The 15245-nt window shown below is 41.4% G+C and overlaps 1 protein-coding gene across 3 annotated transcripts in view; it reads right to left on the reverse strand.

Moving 5' to 3' along the window:
- The window catches only part of FAM168B (family with sequence similarity 168 member B), a 38035-nt gene extending 23067 nt beyond the window's left edge, over positions 1 to 14968 (reverse strand). Inside the window, exons 1-2 of one of the 3 annotated variants that reach the window (XM_043576419.1) lie at positions 14872 to 14968; positions 7830 to 7910 (exon numbers count right to left, since the gene is read on the reverse strand). In XM_043576419.1, the coding sequence (XP_043432354.1) occupies positions 7830 to 7899 (70 nt within the window). In that variant the 5' untranslated portion in view covers positions 7900 to 7910; positions 14872 to 14968. Of the gene's footprint in view, positions 1 to 7829; positions 7911 to 14753 lie in introns of all 3 variants that reach the window. The other 2 variants (XM_043576418.1, XM_043576420.1) reach the window with 2 other exon arrangements.
- Positions 14969 to 15245: the final 277 nt, after the last annotated feature.

The raw sequence follows: 15245 nt of genomic DNA on the forward strand, positions 1-15245 counted from the left end.
AGCTATTTTGAGTTTCCTTCATAGATCACCACTTTCCCATTTGCCCAATTACTTAGAAAATAGCGTGAGGAGATCAAATGCTTACCAAATTCAGTCATTTTGGACATCAAGGACAGATTCAACTTGAAATAGGCCTAAAATGTCTATTTTAAAAAGACCAGGAAGGTAGTTTTTAATCTGTGTTCTATGAACCCTGTACAGTTCCTTAGAGGCCTCAACTGTGAGCAGCAGGAGGTCAAGCAGGCTCTGGAGCCTGCCCTCAATTCACCCTGCTGCTCTAACTTACCTTAGTACTATGGAACCACTTACAAATCTTCGAAAGTTTCATGGTTAAGAAGAAAATTTTAAATACTACTGACCTAGATCTTATCGGGTAGGCCTCTACAACAATCCCCTCAAAATCCAATGTCCTCATCTCTCCATAAATTCTACCAATAAATCCTCCAGGGGCATCATCTGCTCCTGTACTTGTCTTGTGTCTAAGAGGTTCCTGGAACACTACTATTATGTTTGCTTGGCGCTTCCTATCCTAACCTTCTAAAAATGAATTATTGTGCTCTAAAATGAAAGAGAAAACCCAAATAACAAGTATTTAAAACAGCGTAATTAAACACCAGCAACAGGACATCCTCTGTACACCACACTCGCACACCACTCACACCACCACCCTGACCCAGGGCCCCACAGCGGGACCCCACTTACTCTAGTCCAAAGGTTTCCACTGTAGCCACACAAAACCCCCCACATGGAAACCCTTAAAAGGACTGCCTCCCCAGCCCCTCACGAACATTGCTTTAACTGGTCTTGGTTGTAGCACCTTCAGTTTCTTAATTTTTCCAGAAAACTCTAACCTGCAGGGGGGCTCTAATAAATAAGTGGAAAAGCACTGTGCCTTCCTATTCTTATCAATCTTCCTGGCCACAGCACGGTCTTCCTAAAAATGCCCCTCACAGTAAGTACCACAGACTGTTTCCTTCAACATCTAGTCTAGCTCCCTTTTGAGACAGAAACACTAGAAAGCTAGAAATTACACAACCTAGACTCCACTCTTGTAAAACACTTGGAAGTAATCCCAAATCCTAATCACTTTTATGACTAATCACTTCATGAAAATAAGAAGTTCAGAACAGAAGATACCATAAGCTAAATAAAAAAAAAAAAATACAAAGCAAAAATACTTGCAAATTATACAAAAAGTTAATACTCCTAATATATAAATAATTCTTAAAACTAAAAAAAAAAAAAAAAAAACCAATAGAAAAAAAAAATAAATAGAAGACATGGATAGAACTGCCAACTACCACTACACTGATCCCATTTCTAACATCAGATTGGCAAAAATCCAAAAGCTGAAAACACACTTTGTTGGCAAGGTTGTGGGGAAACCATGCTTCTGGTAGGAATACAAAACAATAAAAATCCTATGGAAGGGAAATCATCAGTATTTTAAAAATTACGTATGTGTTTACTCTCTCACCCAGCAATCCCATGTCAAGGAATCCACCCTGAGATAATTTCCACAATCAATATAAGCTGCAGTATTGCTGGAATACCAAAATACTTCAAACAACATTATCTATCCAAAGAACTAGTTGAATAAACTCTGGAAACCCCACAAGATGCAAGATTACAACAGCAGCATTATGCAAAATATGAAAAAGAACAAGGCAAACCTCTGTGAACCAACATGGAATGACTCCTAGAATATCTTAAGTTGACAAAACAAAGTGAACACTACCACCTGCATCACTATTCCAGAAAAGAACCCCCTGCTCAGCCATGAGGAGTATGTGGGCTGACTCCCAGGGCCACTTCTGCCTAATGAGGGCCTCCTCGAAGCACCAATCCTTCCCTCACAGCTCTCCCCTGAGCTGGCTAAGACCTCAGCAATGTGTAGCACAGTCCTGAGGCTCTCCCTACCTGATTCTGCTTCCTCTTCATTAGACCTTTCACAAGTATTATCCTCCCCCCCCTAAAAAGCCTACTTCTCTGTGTCCACCACGTTTTGTGTAACAAAAAGAGAAATTCAAATACATGGACATATTGGCATGGGGGCATGATATGAACTGACCATGCCCCCTCCAAAATTTGTATGTTGAAACTCTAATCTCCAAATATGATAGCATTTGAAGATACTCAATTACAGTAATCATTTCACAGTGTATACATATATTAAACCATCATATACCCCTTTAAAAAAAAACATGTTGTACAACCTAAATATATGTAATTTTTACTTGTCAATCATACTCAATAAAGCTGGCTTGAAGAACATAAAGCTCAATCAGTATGCTATCTTGCCTCACAAAGGAAGACATCAACTGGACCACTTACAATTCTTATTTATATTTATATTTATATGCAAGTTAGCAAGCATATAGTGCAATAATGATTTCAGGAGTAGAATCCAGTGATTCATCACCTACACATAACACCCGGTGCTCATCCCAGCAAGTGTTCTCCCCAATGCCCCTTGCCCATTTAGCCCATCCTCCCACCCACAACACCTCCAGCAACCCTGTTTGTTCTCTGTATTTAAGAGTCTCTTGTGGTTTGTCCCCCTCCCTATATTATTTTTGCTTCCCTTCTCTTATGTTCATCTGTTTTGTATTTTAAATTCCACATAAGTCGTATTTGTCTTTCCCTAATTTTGTTTAGTATAATACTCTAGTTCCATCCATTGTTGCAATTGGCAAGATTTCATTCTTTTGTATTGCCGAGTAATATTCCATTACATATATTTATATATAACATAGATATACATATATCACATCTCTATTCATCAGTGGATGGACATTTGGGCTCTTTCCATACTTTGGCTATTGTCAATAGTGCTGCTGTAAACTTTGGGGTGCATGTGGCCCTTTGAATCAGCACTCTCGTATCCTTTGGATAAATACCTAGTAGTGCATGGGGCGCCTGGGTGGCGCAGTCGGTTAAGCGTCCGACTTCAACCAGGTCACGATCTCGCGGTCCGTGAGTTCGAGCCCCGCGTCGGGCTCTGGGCTGACAGCTCGGAGCCTGGAGCCTGTTTCAGGTTCTGTGTCTCCCTCTCTCTCTGCCCCTCCCCCGTTCATGCTCTGTCTCTCTCTGTCCCAAAAATAAATAAACGTTGAAAAAAAAAAATTAAAAAAAAAAAATCTAGTAGTGCAATTGCTGGGTCATACAGTAGTTCTATTTTTAATTTTTTGAGGAACCTCCATACTGTTTTCCAGAGTGGCTGCACCAGTTTGCTTTCCCACCAGCAGTGCAAAAGGGTTCCTCTTTCTCCACATCCTCACCAACATCTGTTGCTGCCTGAATTGTTAATTTTAGCCTTTCTGACAGGTGTGAGGTGGTATCTCACTGTGGTTTTGATTTGTATTTCCCTGATGAGTAATGTTGAACATTTTTTCACGTGTCAGTTGGCCATCTGGATGTCTTCTTTGGAGAAGTGTCTATTCATGTCTTTTGCCCATTTCTTCACTGGATTATTTGTTTTGTGGGTGTTGAGTTTGATAAGTTCTTTATAGACTTTGGATACTAACCCTTTATCTGTTATGTCATTTGCAAATATCTTCTCCCATTCCATGTGCTTTTAGTTTCCTGATTGCTTCCTTCACTGTGCAGAAGCTTTTTATTTTGATGAGTTCCCAGTAGTTCATTTTTGCTTTTGTTTCCCTTGCCTCCGGAGACATGTTGAGTAAGAAATTGCTGCAGCCGAGGTCAGAGGGGTTTTTGCCTGCTTTCTCTTCTAGGATTTTGATGGCTTCCTGTCTTAGGTCTTTCATCCATTTTGAATTTGTTTTTGTGTATGGTGTGAGAAAGTGGTCCAGGTTCATTCTATTGCATGTCGCTGTCCAGTTTTCACACCATTTGCTGAAGAGACTGTCTTTATTCCATTGGATATTCTTTCCTGCTTTGTCAAAGACTAGTGGGGGTGTCTGGTGGCTCCGTTGGTTGAGTGTCCAACTGTGGCTCAGGTCACGATATCACAGTTTGTGGTTTGAGCCCTGCGTTGGGTCCGTGCTGACAGCTCAGAGCCTGGAGCCTGCTTTAGATTCTGTGTCTCCCTCTCTCTCTGCCCCTCCCCTGCTCATGCTCTGTCTCTCTCTCTCTCTCAAAAATAAACATTTAAAAAAATTTTAAAAAGAAAAAAAAGATTAGTTGGCTATACGTTTGTGGGTCCATTTCTGGGTTCTCTATTCTGTTCGATTGATCTGAGTGTCTGTTCTTGTGATAGTACCATACTATCTTGATTATTACAGCTTTGTAATACATCTTGAAGTCTGGAATTGTGATGCCTCCAGCCTTGGTTTTCTTTTTCAGGATTACTTTGCCTATTCGGAGTCTTTTCTGGTTCCATACAAATTTTAGGATTATTTGTTCTAGCTCTGTGAAGAATACTGGTGTTATTTTGATAGGGACTGCCCACCTCCAATTTTAGTACACTGTGTATTGCACTGAATGAAAAAACATTAGGCATGCGGAGACAGGACCACATGGCTGAGAAACAAACAAAAAAGGGGACAACGGACAATAAAAACAGACCCACAGGTGATTCACAGACTGCAGTCACCAAACAAGATCTTTAAAATGACTGATTAGTATGTTGGAGAAAAGAGAAGATTGGAGTACATGAAAAAAGTCAATTCAATAAATGCGTTTTATAGCAAACTGGAGAAGAATTAGCAGGATTAGTGAAATGGAAGCAGGTTGATACAAAATATCCACATTAAAGCTCACAGAGGGAAAAAATGTAAAAGACAAAAAAATGCAGGACACAAGAAACAAGGTAAAATGATTTACTACACTTATAAATGTAAGTCCCAAGCGAGAAGGGAGCAGAAACAAAAAAATACGTGAAGAATCACTGTTACTGCTATTTTGAGGGAAAAAAAAAAAAAAAAAAATCAACCTACTGAGGCAGTTTCCGGATAAAATATCCACATTAAAGCTCACAGAGGAAAAAAATGTAAAAGACAAAAAAACGCAGGACACAAGAAACAGGTAAAATGATTTACTACACTTATAAATGTAAGTCCCAAGAGAGAAGGGAGGAGAAACAAAAAAATTCGTGAAGAATCACTGCTACTGCTATTTTGAAGAAAAAAAAAAAAATCAACCTACTGAGGCGGTTTCCAGTGTTACTGAAACACACACTCAGTACTGTCTATGGCTGCTTTTGTTCTGGAAAGTAGGGGTTGTATAGTTTTAACAGAGAGCCACAAAGCCTGAAATATATACTACACCTGGACCTTTATATAAAGTTTGCCAATCTCTGCTTTTGGCCAAAGAACAGGAACAAAATTTAGGTATCTTGCACAGAACTGGAATATGAAAGGCAATCAATATTTTATTAAAAAGACTATCAGGCAACACTAATACCATAGGCTTTTGCCTATTTCCGTTGCTCCAGATCCACCCAGGATTCTCCTCAGCTATTCGGCATTCTGTTTAAACTAGTCTGATGACTTAAAGATAGTAGGTCTTATTACTAAATTTCTTTTTATCAATTCCAGAAAATTCTGTCACTCCTTTTCTTCTAGTCTCTCTATTCAACCTTATGGAGCTCTTAATTCTCCCCAAGTCTTCTCATTGTGACATCTAGATTTCTTAAATGCTCTCCTATAGCCCTCCCCCCTTTCCTTATTTGGCATCCTGGTTCTCCCATTTAGTGGTGTTTTACCTGCAATTTAACCTGAATTTTATTCACATGCCATTCCTTTTTAAGTTCCTTTGGTTCTTTATGGTCACCCCACACACACACATACCCATGTCTAATTCCCCTCTTTTTTTTTTTTTTTAAGATTTTTTTTTTAATTTTTTTTTCCAACGTTTATTTTTTTGGGGACAGAGAGAGACAGAGCATGAACGGGGGAGGGGCAGAGAGAGAGGGAGACACAGAATCGGAAACAGGCTCCAGGCTCTGAGCCATCAGCCCAGAGCCCGACGCGGGGCTCGAACTCAAGGACCGCGAGATCGTGACCTGGCTGAAGTCGGACGCTTAACCGACTGCGCCACCCAGGCGCCCCTAATTCCCCTCTTATATTCTGATTCTTTCTTTTTGATCTCCAATTATTCTAAACTTGTTTGTGTGATGTGGTTTCTACCTGATGTTCTATTCCTGAAGTCTATCATGACTGGTGACTCTTACTTGCATTGTTAACAGGCAGAATTTCGTGGGAAACCCACACAACCTGGAATGGGAACATATGCCTCCAGAGCAGTTCTGCATTTGCTGCTGTCAGGTACTTAGGGGTGATGAAGGCTGCAGACTACTTTTTATGTTAGTTTCTCAATTATGGACCCGTGGTAAGTCTGGGTAATACAAAGTGGAGCCTCCAATATCTCTGACTGGTTATAAAGTGTTAGGAAGGATTTCCCCCTTCCTGGAGCCCAAGCAGAGATAAAATTCCCTTGTGGAACCAGTGAAAGAACTGTTTTAGTCTACATCTTCCCTGGGAGTATGACCCTCTAGAGGAACAAGATTGGTGTAGGGTCCCACTCCCAACTCTCAGCCTCACAATGGCCTCACTTTCTGTCCCCTTGTGGGATGTTAAAACCAACTAAGAGCACATGCCCCTAAGACAAGCTAATTATCAGCTCAATGGCCAAATGCACTGGTTTTTATGTCACTTTCATATTTAGCTACAGATATTTCGCTCACTACCCTGCAAGTTCAGTTGTACATTTTTTAAATGTTTTATTCAATTTTTTAAAAATATTTATTTTTAAGAGAAAGAGAGAGCATGCAAGCAGGGGAGGGGCAGAGAGAGAAGGAGACAAGGATCTGAAGCAGGCTCCCACTGACAATAGACAGCCCAATGTGGGGCTTGAGCTCACTAACCCTAAGTTCGAGACCTAAGCTGAAGTTGGATACTTAACCCACTGAGCCACCCAGGCACCCCTAAATGTTGTATTCAATTTTCTAGAGGTTTTATAGCAACAGGATTTTAAGGTTATCTGTTCCACCATATTATCAAAACCCACAAAAAAATTTAACATTACAAATAATTATTCCTTGGGGTGTCTGGGTGGCTTAGTGGGTTGGGCGACCAACTCTTGATTTTGGCTCAGGTTATGATCCCAGTGTCATGGGATCCAGCCCCGTGTCAGGCTCCACGCTGAGGATGGAGCCTGCTTAAGATTCTCTCTCTCCCCCTCTGCCCCTCTCCCCTACTCACACATGCTCTCTAAAATAAAAAAATTAAAAATAAAAATTAAAAAAAATAATGACTCCATGTTAGATGTCACCAACTAGGATGACCATTTGCTGTTTTCAACCAATCAGCTCCTAGTCCCCCAAATTTGCTTTACTGCTTCCCTCACAGCCCAAGTTTGACTAGCTGACTCCAATAAGGGAGGAATATGCCTCAGACCTGAATTAACCAGTAGAATCTCCTTCTGGCCCAGGGATGGAAGCTGAGTGCAATCAGAACACACCCCAGGACTGGTCTGAATAGAGAACGAGAAGCCCCATGGGGGTTTCCTATAGAGCAGATGTAACAAGGCTCATAGCCAGTATACTGGTGGGAGTAGCTGAACACCAGAGAGAGACCACAATGGGGAGAAGTGTAACCCATGACCAATACTGAACCAATCCTGAGGAAGTGAAGCTGAGTCCAGGAGGCAGAAATCAGATCCCAGTACCACCTGTTGGAGCCACCAGATCAAGCTTTGACCAAATCCAGTCCTACCTCTTGATTTTTCAGTTCCATGAGCCAAAACATTTTCTTCCTTGTGTAACTCACTTTGAGCTAAGTTTGTCAACTAGAAGCATTCTTAGGGACATGGAAATTTACTAAGTGCTCAAAGTTCCGTAACAAAACAAAGTTTTACTTGCTTACCTGGATAACCAATTCCTTTGGCATTTGCATAGGGAACCCCAGAAGAACCAGGGCTATAAACAGGATTCATGATTTCAAGAACTAAAAAGGAAAAAAAAAAGTGATTTAGCCAAGCACTTTTATTCTCTAGTTTTTCTCCAACATCAGTCTCAAAATAGCAGACAGCAAGAGTCCCTCCTCTAGTCTACTAAAAACAAGGCATCTAAGGCTGCTGCCAATCTATTTAGAAAAGGAAGGCCAGAAGTCCTGATGAGCACCCACCTAATATTGTAAACTTTCCTTCACAGCTTCTTCAGTCCATAGGAAGTTAAAGGGAAAAAGTGCTCTCTACGGCCCTACTTAAACCAGTGAAAAAAAAAATCCTTATAATTTAAATGTCCTTATAACAAAGAATAGTTAAGTAAACCAGATCTATTCAGAATATGAAATATTGTACAGCTACTTTTTAAAGTGTTTAAGAACATCACTGACATAATGTTATATAGAAAAAGGAAGGGAATGATGTTGCATTATGTAGTATGATATCAAATCTGCACCCGCACATAGTATAGGCACAGGCATGTGTACTTCCAACACAAGCAGAAAAGATCTGGGAGAATATAAAAATATGAACAGAGACTGTCTCTAGATGGGGTGGGGTTAGTGTTCTTTTTGCACTTTTCTTTGTTTCTTAAATAACTTTTGTTAAATATACATATATTTTCTTAAAAAGAAAAATCAGCTACAGCCCAGCAACTCTATTAACCCATTCAATGTTTTTTCACAATCTTTTTCCATAAAGTTCAACTTACCCAGCTACAACCATGAATTTACCCCTTCCTCAATAGAAATATGATTCTCATCAGTATCTTCAGCAAGCTCCTCTGAATTCTATCGCCCAAAGTATTTTCTGAAAGTGAGTTTAATCAAGACTATTCTGCATTCCTCGTCCAGTAAGTCACTCACACAAGTTTACATGGTAGTAAGGATTAAGGGGGACCCTAAATTTAAAAATAAAAACACCACAGGGTGGAGGGATGACAGGCAATAGGTATATGGGAATTCTCTGTACTTTCTGTTCAATTTTGCTGTGAACTTAAAGCTGCTCTAAAAAAGTCTACTTAAAAAAATTAATAAAATGTACATGTATTTACTTGTTTAGCGTGTGCCTCCCTTACCACATCCCCAACTAGAAAGTGGCCCCATGCAGACAGCGAACAGGGACTCAGTCCTATTTACTGCAGCACCAATAACAGTATCTGGCACAAAACAGGTGCAAGTACTTGCTGATTTTCTTAAAAAACACATGCACCTTCAAATACTGTAGGTATCAAATTCCATTACAAAGACATATTGCAAAAATTAACTACCTCAAGGTCTCAGCTTACCCGACTCATTTAGCATATTCATAATCAAGCAGTTCAATACAGAAAAAAATATACAAGGTCCCATCCTTAACCTTTGTAACAAGTTCTAGTCTAAATTAGGAATAAATTAGAAACATCTGTGATTTGGATATTCATTATCTGAAAAACTAATTTTTTTTTAAACTTCTAAACCAAAAGGCAGATGCCAACTTTACCATGACATTCACAATTACAGGTAAAAGATAAATCTAGATCAGTACAGGCCAACAGTACTCTCTGCAACTATGAGGATGCTCTCTGTGCCTTCCAATATGGCAGCCATTAGCGAAAAGTAACTACTGAGCACCCAAAAACATGGCTTGGCTACTGCAGGATCTGATTTTTAAATTTATCTGACTCAAATTTGTTTTTCTAAAATTTATTTATATAATCTCTATACCCAAGTGAGGCTTGAACTCAAGACCCTGAGATCAAGAGTTGTACACTTCTCTGACTGAATCAGCCAAGCACCCCTCAACTTATATTTAAATAGTCATATGAGACTAGAGGCTATCACAGTGAATGGCACATGTCTACAATACAGATGACAGAAAATAATAGGCAGCCATAGAAAGCAAGCAGGAGAATTAATTATGTATGTTATCCCACAGTTTAAGAATAAGCAAATTGGCAATAAATAAATAAATAAATAAATAAGCAAGCAAATTGACAACTTCCAGTCCCTATTGTCCTGCACTTTTAACCCATTCTTAGTGGATGTACAACATAAGAACTGTGGAAACCCTCACAAATTCCATCTATCTCTGTAGCTCAACTATGATCTCTAGAAAGTGCATACCTTCCAAAACTGTTTCTCTATCCTGTGCCAGGATCTAATTTCATTTACTCAACTGAATTCAAGATAAGCAAAGCACTATGCAAAGGCCACAGAGGAAAAAAAGAAAAAAAAAAAAAAAAAAAAAAAAAAGCAAGTCACAGTCCCAGTTCTGAGTTTACAATCTAGGAAAGTGCTGTCCAATAGAAGTTTCTGTGAAAACATATGACAAGAAAAGAAAAGAAAAGAGAAAAGAAAAGAAAAGAAAAGAAAAAAGAAAAGGTATGGCTACCCTGTCCACATAAAGTAGCCATTAATGGCTGGTTAGTGAATACTTGAAATGTGGCTAACACATGTAAGGAACCGCATTTTAGTTTAACTTCAACAGTCACACCTAGGTGATGGCTATTATACTGGACAACCCAGTCCTGAAAAACAAAAAACATGAATAATGGTGATATAGAACAAACAGTAGTAATAGCCACATTAAGAGCCATAAAAGAATAAAGTATTATGAGGGGTGAGGGGAGAGAGCAAAAATTCAACAGGTGAGGGGGGGAATGAATGGTCAGAAAAAACTTGGATTACAGAGGTGATATTTCCAACAAGCTCTGGACAAGCAGGATCCCGAAAAGCCATAGAAGTGAGAAAATACAAGATGTACTTTAGTAATACTGGGCAGTTGGACTTGTAGGGAATCAGCAAATATGGTTATGGAAGTGGGGCTGAGTAGGAGATGTCATGGAGTAGGCAATGAAGCTCATGAATAGCAAAACAATTTAACACAAGCATTACCATATGATCTGGTAATTCTACTCCTTGGTAAATACCCAAGAGAAACGAAAACATATACATCCACACAAAAATTTGTACACAAATGTTTATAATAGTGTTATTCATAACAACCAAAAATTTTAAATAACTCAATGAAGCACTGAATACCACAAGGCTCTCCTGCCATAAGGATCTCATAGCGTAAACCAGTAACACAATTCTACTGTACATTTGCCACTAAAAATGTACAGAATTGCACCTGAATTCTCAATACCATAAGTTCCAAACTACTCAAAAGTTACACTTCCTGAAAGCACTTTTACTTCCCCAGAGACTAATAATGTTTCCTAGAGTAATTGAAAGTCTTTAATGAATTAAAAATTACAGGTTAAGAAAATATAACGAGACTGATAAAAAAAAAAGTTGCAGTTCCCTCTCCTATTCAATAAAAAGGCCTGAATAATATAAAGACAAAGTCCGTGAACTAATGTCAAAAAGATTCTTAGGTTACTTTTCAAATAATGAGACTTCCCCAAGATTCTGAGGCTCAAGGGCAGGGAAAATAATTTTCTCAGCTCTGTCTCCTTGCATTTCATCAATGCTTGGCACACAGGTATCTTATATGTATCTTCTGAATGTTCTTGAATAAAATAACTAATAGAAAATATAACTTTTCACAGCAATAAATGTGAGATTGAGGGGTGCCCGGCTGGCTCAGTCAGTGGAGCATGGACTCTTGATCTCTAGGTTGTGAGTTTAAGCCTCATATTTGGCACAGAGCTTACTTTAAATATATGTATATGTACATGTATATATATGTATATATATTTTTTCATATATGTATATATGAAGTTGAAATGTTTATTTAAAATATAACTCAGAATTTAGGGGCACCTGGTTGGCTCAGTCAGCTGAGCACGTGATCCTTCCTTGCTTTTGGCTCAGTTCATGATCTCACATTTTGTGAGATTGAGCCTGGCACCAGGCTCTGACAGGATTCTCTTCCCCATCTCTCTCTGCTCCACTCCTGCTCGCCCATGCTCTCTCTCTCTCAAAATAAATAAACTTAAAAAATATATAACTCACAATTGTTGAAAACTTCTGTTTACTGATTAGTGGATATGAAAGCTGAACCCACTGGCCAATCTTAACATCATCATCACAAGTCAAACTATTTAACACTAACAAACCAAAAGGGGGCATTTTAAAAATCAAACGACCCAGTTTCTTCAGTAAGTCAAAGGTCTGGAAAAAGGTAGAGGGGTGGGGAGGGCAGTTCTAGATTAAAATAGATTTACACATAAAAGTCATTAGGTGGATTTTTTTTGGATTTTGATTTATATTGAAAAAAACTGTAAAAAGATTTTACAGTTATAAAAATGTCCTCTAGAATGCCCCAACTTTTGGGTTTGTCTGATTGCTTCATGGTGTTGCCCACCCTATTCCTCCAATTTGTCTGTAAACTGGAAGTTGGATGTATAGGATCTATTGATGCAGACTGTAATTTTTTTTGTAGCAGTACCCTTAGGTGATGCAGAGTACTTCTATCACATGAGGATGCACGTAGTGTTAAATAGTTTGACTTGTGGTGATGATGTTAAGATTGGCCAGTGGGTTTAGCTTTCATATCCACTAATCAAATATAAAAAAATTTTAAGTGTACACACTCGTTCTCTCTTAAAACTTTTTTTTTTTTTAATTTTTTTTTCAACGTTTATTTATTTTTGGGACAGAGAGAGACAGAGCATGAACGGGGGAGGAGCAGAGAGAGAGGGAGACACAGAATTGGAAACAGGCTCCAGGCTCTGAGCCATCAGCCCAGAGCCTGACGCGGGGCTCGAACTCACGGACTGCGAGATCGTGACCTGGCTGAAGTCGGACGCTTAACCAACTGTGCCACCCAGGCGCCCCAAAACTTTTTTTTTTTTTTAAAGAGGAGAAAGTTCTCAACTCCCTCAAACTCTACCTTCACTACTGAGGTAGAAATTGGAAGAAATTCATGTATTTCTACACAGGAGTGGAAAGACTTCAAAGGCATATACGTAGAGTGGAACACAGATATCAGAAAAATAACTATTACTCTTTTAGGTTAGTGTTCTGTTGTTTTAAAAGTGCTCTCGGGGGGTGCCTGGGGGGCGCAGTCGGTTAAGCGTCTGACTTCAGCCAGGTCACGATCTCGCGGTCCGTGAGTTCGAGCCCCGCGTCGGGCTCTGGGCTGATGGCTCAGAGCCTGGAGCCCGTTTCCGATTCTGTGTCTCCCTCTCTCTCTGCCCCTCCCCCGTTCATGCTCTGTCTCTCTCTGTCCCAAAAATAAATAAGCGTTGAAAAAAAAAATTAAAAAAATAAAAAATAAAAAATAAAAGTGCTCTCAACTGATCTAGGAAAAGAAGCTGTTTATGTGAGAAATAAAATTTCCCTTTAAACTACAGAACATACAAAAAATTAAAATATTTTTACAACGCACTTAAGTTCTTATTTTCCAATTCTAATCCTCTACCTCTACTACTAATTTTCTCAATGTTTGAAAATCCAACAATTTTGGCATTACAATTCTAACCATAAAGTAGAAATGAGTTGAAAGGCAGGTGTAGAGCAGAACAGTAACTAAAAATCCTAACAAATTTATTACGGCCTGGTAAGAGGGCAGGGGCAGTAAGAGCTACAGCAACAGATGGTGCTTCTCCTGAGTTGCAGGCACTCGCCTCACACACAGAACCCAATCTTTCCACTATTTCCAAAGGTAGGAGCCAGGAAGAGCGGATGCTACCTGCTCAACACTTTTAGCAATTGCTCCTCAAGGACACCCATCAGAAGGCACAGGCAGCTGGCTCTGTCTTCAACTCTTAAAGCCTGCGGGGACCTCTATCAAATCTTAGCTTCCATTTAGTCACAAACACAACTAAACATTAGCAACATACAAACCCTCCCACCAAAGCAAGCCCACTTTATAAAGTTTAAGGGAAATCTTCACAGTGTGTACTACAGTAGCTTCAGCATTAGGAAAAAGAGCTTTAAATTGTCCAATTGGCTGTCAAAGCAAAAACAATCCATTACTTACCAAAGTTGTAAAATGGATCCCTCTTATTGCTCACAGCAAAAACTTTCAAACTTTTTTACGTATTTGAGAAAATAATCTCAATTACACGATGACTTGAAAATTTAAAATGTGGAAATGAGACAAACCTTTTCACTTATAATTTTTCTTGCATGCCACAAACACTCCCGAATATTTTCATGTACGACTTTAATAAAACATTAACTCATACGACCCATTAAGGCACACACTTGAGTACGCTGTAAAAGAAAAATAACGTTTGTGGACATGCTGCAAAGATTCACCTCTTTAAAGTTAACCCAGACTGGGCGACAAAACGTCCTTTCTGAAATTAAAAAGCCTTTCAAGCTGGAGGGCAAACACTAAGCTTCTGCCAGGCAAATAGAATCATTTTTACTTTGTAGGTAGACAAGGTGACTAGTTTACACATTCGAAATGACTGCAACCACAAGAATCCCAAATCTAAGTTAGAGAAAACAACACCCTGCTGCCTCCCCATTTTTCATACGTTTTCCTGACCTGATCTAAGTCGGACCTTAAAAAGACCCAGCGAACATTCTTGTGCATGGACTCCACCTCTCACCGGCCACCTGGGCAGCAGCCCCCCACCACCCACACCGCACCTGCCCGCGCGCCAGTCCGCGCCCAGTTCCTCCTCCCTCGGGCCCCCAGAGGCCCGGTCAGTCCCACCGGACAAAGCACAGCCTGGGTTACCGCCGCGGGTGCCGCCAGGCCGTCCCCCCGCCCGGGCACCAAGCGACCCTAAGCCGCTGGCCCGACCTTGGCGCCGCCCCAGGCCGGCCGCACAAAGCGCCGCACTTCCGGCCGGCAGCGCCGCCGCCCGAGCCCGCCGCCCGGGCCCGCGCTCAGCCCCGGGCCAGACAGGGCGCAGCGTCCCGCCCCGCCCCCGCCCGGGGGCGCCCGCCCGCACTCACCGCGCCGCGGCAGCGGCAGCGGCAGCGGCAGCGGCAGCCTGGGCCTCGATGACCAGCGCACGCCGGCCCGGGGCGGGCTCGGCGGTGGGGCTCGGCGAAGGGCGAGCGCCGCGGAGACCTGTTCTGATGCGGGGGCTGAGCCGCGAGGCCCCCGTCTCCGCCGCTGCCGCCTCCCCGGCCCGCGCTTCCAGTCGCTCCGCTCCGCCCGGCCCGCCTCTCCGCAGCCCGCGCTCCCCGCCGACGCTGCGCAGCCACCGAGCCACCGACCTCACTTCCGCCTGGAGCGCGCCGCGGCGGGGACGCGCCGGGCACGTGACTGTATGGCTCCGTCCAGACTGGAGTGGCGGCGTGCTCGCTCCCGCCGGCGTCTGAGAGACGCCCGGATGGAATCTGCGGGGAGCACCGCGTGGTGCGACCCCTGGCTGGGCTACCCCAGGGTCCGTCGTGCGGAGCTTGTAAGGCGAGAAGCCCGAGCAGCTAGCGGCGCCCGTG

Source organism: Prionailurus bengalensis, chromosome C1, assembly GCF_016509475.1.
Source record: "Prionailurus bengalensis isolate Pbe53 chromosome C1, Fcat_Pben_1.1_paternal_pri, whole genome shotgun sequence".
Classification (NCBI taxonomy): domain Eukaryota; kingdom Metazoa; phylum Chordata; class Mammalia; order Carnivora; family Felidae; genus Prionailurus; species Prionailurus bengalensis.